Source organism: Piliocolobus tephrosceles, unplaced genomic scaffold (genome assembly GCF_002776525.5).
Source record: "Piliocolobus tephrosceles isolate RC106 unplaced genomic scaffold, ASM277652v3 unscaffolded_43568, whole genome shotgun sequence".
NCBI lineage: Eukaryota > Metazoa > Chordata > Mammalia > Primates > Cercopithecidae > Piliocolobus > Piliocolobus tephrosceles.
The window spans coordinates 1-8,703 of record NW_022328274.1 but is presented as its reverse complement, the minus strand read 5'-3'; the positions used below and the strand labels follow the sequence as shown (position 1 = coordinate 8,703).

Below are 8,703 nucleotides of genomic sequence, written 5' to 3'. Positions count from 1 at the left end.
TTCTTCTTCTTCTTCTTCTTCTTCTTCTTCTTCTTCTTCTTCTTCTTCCTTTTCTTCTTCTTCTTCCTCTTCTTCTTCCTTTCTTCTTCTTTTTTGCACCCTCTACCTCCTGGGTTCTAGTGATTCTCCTGCCTCAGCTTCCCAAGTAGCTGGGACTACAGGTGCCCGCCAACATGCCTGGCTAATTTTTATATTTTTAGTAGAGACGGGGTTTCACCATGTTGGTTAGGCTGGTCTCGAACTTCTGACCTCAGGTGATCCACCTGCCTCATCCTCCCAAAGTTCTGGGATTACAAGCATGAACCACCATGCTTGGCTCCTTCCTTCCTTCTCTCTCTCCTTCCTCCCTTCCTCCCTTCCTTCCTTCCTTCCTTCCTTCCTTCCTTCCTTCCTTCCTTCCTTCTCTTGCTTGCTTTCTTTGCTTTGCTTTTTTTTTTTTTTTTTTGAGACAGGATCACTCTATTGCCCAGGCTAGAATGCAGCGGGACAATCATGGCTCACTGCAACCTCGATCTCCTCAGACTCAGGTGATCCTCCCTCCTCAGCTTCCTGAGTAGCTGGGACCACAGGTGCACACACCACCATGCCCAGCTAATTTTATTTTTTGTAGAGACAGGGTCTTGCTATGTTGCCCAGGCTGAATTCAAACTGGGAGCCACTGCACCTGGCCTCTTTTCTTTTCATTATTATTATTATTATTTTATTTTATATATTTTTTGAGACAGAGTCTCCCTGTCGCACCCAGGCTGGAGTGCAGTGGCGCGGTCTCGGCTCACTGCAAGCTCTGCCTCCCGGGTTCATGCCATTCTTCTTCCTCAGCCTCCCGAGTAGCTGGGACTACAGGCACCCGACACCACGCCCGGCTAATTTTTTGTATTTTTAAGTACAGACGGGCTTTCACCAATGTTAGCCAGGATGGTCTCAATCTCCTGACCTCTTGATCCTTCCGCCTCGGCCTCCCAAAGTGCTGGGATCACAGGCGTGAGCCACTGCACCCAGCCCAAACCTCTTTTCTTTTCTCTAGAGACAAGGTCTTGCTCTGCCACCCAGGCTGGAGTGCAGTGATGTGATCATGGCTCCCTGCAGCCTGCACCACCTGGGCCCAAGCTATCCTCCCGCTTCAGCTGGGACCAGAGGCATGCGCCACCACTGGGTTCGGTTAATTTTTTCTTTATTTTGCAAAGATGGGGTCTCGCTTTGTTACCCAGGCTGGTCCCAAACTCTTGGGCCCAAGTGATCTTCCCGCCTCAACCTACCAAATTGCTGAGATTATAGGTGTGAGTCACCGTATCCTGCCTCAGTTACCTCTTGATCTCTACCCTCTTCTCTTCTCCCTGCCCTTAACATAAAAAGAGCCTAAAATTTGTACTGACTTAAGATGGTGCTTCAGAACAAGAGTCCATCGTCTTCTTGGTTTGCTGTCTCTTGGAATAAACCTGCTTTTCCTTCCACCAGTTCTCGTCTCTCTTGTTTTCCTTTCAAATATCAAGCCACTGAGCTTGGGTTCGGTTACGTCGAATGTGTATCCATTTTTTCACTAAGATCAAAATGGAGCATGTTCCAAATTGGTCCACTTCTCTCCGTCCCTCCCTCCCACCTCCCTCCAGGTCACATCCCCACTGCGGATCGCGGGCTTCCCTGCAGCCCCTCTGGCTCCCCCTACTGTCCATGTGCCATTCAGCCGCCAGAGAGCTCTTTTTTTTCTTTTTCTTTTCTTTTCTTTTCTTTTTTTTTTTTTTTTAAGAGATGGGGCGTCACTGTCGCCCAGGCTGGCCTCAAACTCCTGGCCTCAAGCGATCTTCCCGCCTCCGCCTCCCAAAGCATGGGGATTACAGGCGTGAGCCACTGCCCCCGGCCCAGAGGGAGTCTTTAAAGCTCCAAGTCAGATCATGTTCCTTCACAAGTGCTCAAGTGGCATCTCCTGGTACTTGGAGTAAAAGCGCCTCTCTCTAGTCACAGAGCCAACTATTAGCACAGTGCCTGACACAAGCAGGTGCCGAAGTTAAAAGAGAGACTGGCCTTTCGTGGCTCCTGGTAGGAATCCCTTCTAAGCCCTCAAGATGTGAGAAAAGTGAGTAAAGAAAATAACACAGGGACAGAAGACCATACACCACATGTTCTCACTTATAAGTGAGAGCTAAATGAGAAAACATGGACAAATAGAGGGGAACAGCAGACACTGGGACCTATCGGAGGGTGGAGGGTGGGAGGAGGGAGAGGATCAGGAAAAATAACTAATGGATACTAGGCTTAATACCTGAGTAATGAAATAAATAATCTGTACAACAAACCCCCCATGGTACATGTTTACCTATGTAACAAGCCTGCACTTGTACCCCTGAACTTAAAACAAAAGTTAAAAAAAAAATGAAAAAATAAAATAATTAAAAAACAATTTTTTTTTTCAAGATGGAGTCTCACTTTGTTTCCCTGGCTGGAGGGCAGTGGCACGATCTCGGCTCATTGCAGCCTCTGCCTCCCGGGTTCAAGCAATTCTCCTGCCTCAGCCTTCCCAGTGGCTGGGATTACAGGCGCGCACCACCACTCCCTGCTAATTTTTTGTATTTCTAGCAGACGTGCTGTTTCACCATGTTGGTCAGGCTAGTCTCAATCTCTTGACCTCAAATGATCTACCTGCCTCGGTCTCCCAAAGTGCTGGAATTATAGGCAGGAGCCACTGCACCCCACCTAAATAAATAAATTTTTTTTTTTTTTTTTTTTTGAGACGGAGTCTGGCTCTGTCACCCAGGCTGGAGTGCAGTGGACGGATCTCAGCTCACTGCAAGCTCCTCCTCTCGGGTTTACGCCATTCTCCTCCCTCAGCCTCTGGAGTAGCTGGGACTACAGGCGCCCACCACCTCGCCCGGCTAGTTTTTTGTATTTTTTAGTAGAGACGGGGTTTCACCGTGTTAGCCAGGATGGTCTCGATCTCCTGACCTCGTGATCCGCCCGTCTCGGCCTCCCAAAGTGCTGGGATTACAGGCTTGAGCCACCGCGCCCGGCCATAAATAAATTTTTAAAAAAATTTTTAAATAGGAATCCCACTCTCTTGCACCTAACCCCAGCCACCTAGACTCACAGGAAAGATCTGGAACTGAGTCCGAGATGGATATTCTGCTGCCCGGAAGTCAGGGCCCATGGTGGAATCACCTCCTTCTTCATCCTCCCTGGTTGCCTTGGTCGCCGGGGTCCCCAGCTCGGTTCCACTGTCAAGGTCCAAGCTCCCCTGAGAACATTAGGACAGACCAAAGCTTTCCCTGACCTCCTTATTGTCTACCACCCCCCAGACCCCTAGGGTCTTCCCTCTTCCAGCCCCATCCAACCTCTAGGATCGTGGCATTGGGTCCAGCAGTCACAGTGGAGATGACGACCAAAGGTGTAGGGGTCGGAGGCAGATTTGGAGTTGGAGTCTCTGTCTTGGGGATGTCAGTGGAGGTCTGGAGCAGGGATGGAGGGAGCTTTGGGTCTCAGGTCAGGGCAATCAAGACAAAAGGGAGGCACCCTCCCACTGTCCCCAGGAGCTCCCAGTTTGGGGCAGGGACAGAGGGGGCTCCCCAAAGAGCACAGGAGGCCAGTGGAGACAAAAGTGTGCTGGCTGGACCAGGGCTTCCAGCAGAGGGAGCCATCATGGATGGAGGAGGCGCTGAGCCAGGCTGGCCCTGGAACCCAGAGGTCAAGGTCAAGGTCCAACATTCAGGGCCAGGCTCCCGGAAGCCTAGCCCACATGTCCTCTCCCAAGGCAGAGTTCAGCGGCCAGTTAGCCAGGCCACAGTCAGAGAGGGAGTGGCGGCTCCTTCTAGCCTGCACAGCTGCAGAGGAACTGGGTCAAGGCAGGGGTTGGAGGGGTGTGGAAGAGGGTGGTGGGGCCCCAGGTGAGGGGACAAGGCTGAAGAAGGGGCTGAAGAGGGGCCCACTACTCCTGGTGTCTGTATTCTCGGCCAAGAAGATCTGGAACTGATATGTAGTGCAACCATTGACTCCCCCACCAGCCAAAGACCCCAAGCAATGACCCCCACCAAGGACCCCCCCAACCCAGTGACCCACCAAGAATGACCTACATCAACAGACCCCAGTGATTCTAGAACCGGTGACCCACAAACAACCCCTCCCACTGCCATCACTGGCCTCAACCCGTTACTGCTCCATTCAGTGATTTTCCCAACCAGTGACCTCAACGAGTGACACTCTCTTGACTATTAGCACTAACTAGTGACTGTCCAACTAATAACCCCCATCAGTGACCCTTAATCAATTATTCCTCTAACCAGTGATGCTCCAACAATGAATACCCATAAATGAGCCCAACAAAAGTGTCCTAACCAATGACCCCCAAACAGTAATTCCACCTATCAGTGACTTCCCAATAATCCCCTTAGGGACTCCCAAATCAGTTACCCCATCCGCGACCCCCTGAAAATCACTCTTCCAACTTGTGGCCCCAATGAGTGACCCCACTATGACTTCCAGTCAGTGACCACTCACCAACAACCTCCCAGTCATTGACCCTAAACTGGGGACATTGGTAACACCAATAATGGTTTCTATCAATGACCTTCCACAGTGATCCCCAGCTAGGTGCATTCCAAACACTGACCTCAATTAATATCTCCCTCAATGATTGCCCCCTATCCAGCAATTCCTATCAGGGAAGCCAAATAATGCCCCCAATTAATGACTCTCCCAATGAATAACCATCCCCAATGACCCCAAGAAGGGAACCCCAAACAATGACACAGTAACTAATGAACACATCATTCAACGCAGCCAATGATCCCCCTTAAACAGTAGCCCTCATCAAGAACCCCCTTAAAATCAGGAACTTATCTGGGTCTGTCCCCTCCCTCTAGTGCCCCAGGACTGGAGATTGAGAGAGCTCCTAAGATGGGACCCACCCCCACCCTGTCATCAGTCACCCTGACAGTCATCAGTCAGCTGAGAGAAGTCAGAGCTCATGGATCAGAGACCAGAGAAAAAGATCATAGATGAGGGACCAGAGATTAGTAAGGATGGGAGACTAGAAGTCACGTACCAAGACCAGAAGTCAGATGGTCAAGACCGGAAGTCAGGTGGTCTCAGGGCTCTTACCTGGTTCTCTGGGGAGTCAGGAGGTGGACTTGAGGTCAAAATTTCCTTGTTCTTCTTTTTCCTGCCTTTCCCCTTGCGACCTCGCCCTTTCTTCCTTCCTTTTCCCTTCCCCTTCCGCCGAGGACGAGGGGTCTCTGGTTCACCCTGGGGAGCCTGGGAGGAGGGTCCCAGTCAGGTCCAGAGCATCCCACCAGCAGAGACCCCATCCTTCAGGTCACCTGGGGTGAGGCTGGCTCATGCTCCATGGGTCCTCACTCAGCCCTGTGACCTGGAGTTGACGTTATTCATGTAACCTGGGGTCAAGGGTGGCTCAGGAATATGACTTGAGGTCAAAGTCATTCATGCCTGGGATGTGTTTGAGGTCATGGGTCACTTAACCCCATGTCTGGGGGATGAGAATTCACTCTTTCCAGGGATCTGGAGCCAGGAAGGACCCAGCCTGTGTCCTGAGATTAGGGGTCGTGGAGCCCCTCACTTACCCCTGTGGCTGCTGGTACCAGGTTGTCGCAGTCGGGGAGGTACCGCTCACAAGCCTGGAAGGCAGCCTGAGGATCTGGGCTTATCAGCAGCTCCTGAATGTCTCCCTGAGGGTTGGGGGTGTAGGAGTCAAGGAAGGCAGCCATACAGCCACAGGCTTACTCTGATCCCCCATCCCCCAGAAGTCCTGCCCACCTCCTGGTACCAGGGTGTGATGCTCTCCCACCCAGAGCACACTAAGTGTAAGGAGGAGGCGACCCCATGACAGCCCTAGTGATTCCTCTACACCCTGGAACTACGAGAAGGAAAGATCCTATCAGGGGCACACCCGATCCCAACCACAAGCCACATCCCATCCCACACATCTGCCCCACTAGGGGTGCATCAGTTCCATCATGGGTTCAAATGATTCTCAGCCTCCCAAGAAGCTGAGATGACAGGCGTGCGCCACCACACCCAGCTAATTTTTGAATTTTTAGTAGAGACAAGGTTTTGCCATGCTGGCCAGGCTGGTCTCGAACTCCTGGCCTCAAGTGATCCACCCGCCTTGGCCTCCCAAAGTGCTGGGATTACAGGTATGAGCCACCGTGCCCGACCAACACCATAAATTGTGATGATGCCTACTTGGCTTGTTGTGGGAAGATCCGGTACTAGGGATAAGGAGGAACATGAGGTAGACCTGGCCTCCCAGAGGTGACACACATCACGGTCACACACAGTTAACAAAGGTCTCCACACCCAGAACACACATCACACTGCCACACAACACAGCTGCTTGCTGGCTCCCAAAGTTATAACTGCCCCTATACAATCACACACTATCACAGCAACCAGCACCATCTCAGGTCACAGTCTCAGACACACAACAGCACCAGATCTTTCCACAACAAGCCAAGCAGGTGCTGTCACGATTTATGGTCTTGTGACTCTGCAATCTCACAGTCATGCACTGCAACGGCACACACAAGCGTGCACTGGCACAACCGGATCTTCCTACAAGTCAAGTAGGCATCGTCACAACTTATGGTGTTGGCTGGGCGCGGTGGCTCATACCTGTAATCCCAGCACTTTGGGAGGCCAAGGTGGGTGGATCACTTGAGGCCAGGAGTTCAGGACCAGCCTGGCCAACATGGCAAAACCTTGTCTCTACTAAAAATTCAAAGATTAGCTGAGCGTGGTGGTGCACACCTGTCATCTCAGCTACTTGGGAGGCTCAGAATCGCTTGAACCCCTGAGGTGGAGGTTGCAGTGAGCTGAGATCGAGCCACTGCACTCCAGCCTGGGCGACAGAGCAAGGCTCTGTCTCAAAAAAAAAAAAAAAAAAAAAAAAAAAAATTATGGTCTTGTGGCTCTGCAATTTCACAATTGCAAGCTGCAACGGTGCGTGAAAGCATACACTTGCTTCCCTCAGCTTCCTGGGGATAGATTGAAGCTTGACATCTTCCTTCTTTAATATCCTCTCCAGATTCAGGCTGCAGACAAAACATCCAACCCTCTGCCTCAGTTTCCCCCATCACTGAACTCCTACCTCGAAAGTCTTCTCCCCAAGGTCCTGGGTCCCCAGCACAGTGAGTCCAGCTATGCTGATGAAGCGGGGGCCATGGCCTAAGACAGGGGGCTGAGCTTCACAGTCAGCTACCAGGGTCACCGTCTCACCATCTATGCTGACCGCCACACGGTGCCACCTGGAAGGGGATGACCTCCGTGTAGATGCTTCTCACCCCACCCCTCATCCACGGACCCCTGCCCACTCTCCCCATGCTCACCTGCCATCTGTGAGGTTGACCTGCTGGGGGAGGGGGCGGAAGGGATCACCTAGAAGACCCAGCGCTGGCCCCAGTGCCAGGCCCAACTGCCGGGCACCCCTTTCATCATAAATGGACAGCAGGACAGACTGATTGGCTGGCTGGCCCCGCAAGGTGATCAGCAAGGAGAAGTTCTCAGGAAAGTGGCCATCTGGGTGGGCAGAGGGAACAGGGCAGCTCAGATGGCCCAGCAGTGCCTCTCTCCAGGGAGGTACCCAGGCCTCCTACTCCAACTCACCTGGAAAGAGTTCCCGCGTGGGGATGCCGAGTGTGCTGGCCTGGCCCACTCTGAATGCCCGGTCACCCTCTGGAGTCCTCTGGGGACAGAAGCCAGGCCCCTCGGGGACCCCAGCCTGTCCTCCCCGCACACCCAGGGCCTTCAGGACATCCACAGGATCTGCAGCAGAGAGAAGCCGTGGGGGGCAGAGGTGGGGAACAGCTAGAACAAGCCCAGGACTCCAGGATAGATGCTCAGGGATTTTTTGGGGGGGGCTCAGCCTCTCCCTCCCTCACACCATGTGTCTGTGGCTCAGGAAGAAGGAGCAGGCCTGGGCCCCCAGCACCCCCCGCCTCCTCATCACCCCACAGATGTTCCGACCTCAGCAGCCTGTTGACTCTGTTTTTATTTCCCCTTGGTTTTTGGTGAGAAAAAAAGTTGACCTAGTTCTGGGATGAATCAAAGCTTCCTGGCCTGAGCCCCAGAGTGGAACTGTCCCCCTCTCCCCACTCCCCCGCACAGGCTCCCTAGGGCTACATCCCAGGCCTGGAGCCCCCTTGCCAGAGGAAACCCACGTGGAGAGGAGGGGCTTCTAGTGTGTTTTCTTCCCCCACCTCCTCACTCTCTCTAACCTCCTCCTTTGACCACTGTCACCCACAACCTCTTCCTTTTGACTACAGCCATTTTGGAGCTCCTCCCTCTGACCACTCTGCCTCTAACTTCTTTTTCCAGTTACCCCCTCTGACCCTCTGATTTTCTTCTGCCTGACCCCAGTCTATTCCCTCTGATCTCCTTTTTCTGCCTGACCCCAACCTCCTCCTTCTGAATTTCCCCTCTGACCTCCTCCCTCTGACTTTCCCCTTTGACCTCTTCCCTCTGACTTTCCCCTGTAACCTCCTCCCTCTGACCATCCCCTCTGACCTCCTCCCTCTGACCCTCCTCTCTGACCTCCACCCTCGGACTTTCCCCTCTGACCTCCTCCCTCTGACCCTCCTCTCTGACCTCCACCGTTGGACTTTCCCCTCTGACCTCCTCCCTCTGAGCGTCCCCTCTGATCTCCTCTCCTCTGACATTCCCCTCTGACCTCCTTCCTGTGACTGTCCCCTTTGACCTATTCCC

The 8,703-nt window shown here is 52.8% G+C and overlaps 1 protein-coding gene across 1 annotated transcript; it reads right to left on the bottom strand.

Annotated features, from left to right (window-relative positions):
- Positions 1 to 3,079: 3,079 nt before the first annotated feature.
- LOC113224072 (collagen alpha-3(V) chain-like) lies at positions 3,080 to 7,875 on the bottom strand (the record flags this gene model as incomplete). Its single annotated transcript, XM_026453363.1, has 7 exons — positions 3,080 to 3,226; positions 3,324 to 3,437; positions 5,086 to 5,238; positions 5,565 to 5,669; positions 7,091 to 7,247; positions 7,329 to 7,518; positions 7,606 to 7,875. Coding segments are annotated over 7 exons (1,136 nt in total), but the record flags the coding sequence as incomplete, so codon positions are not given.
- Positions 7,876 to 8,703: the final 828 nt, after the last annotated feature.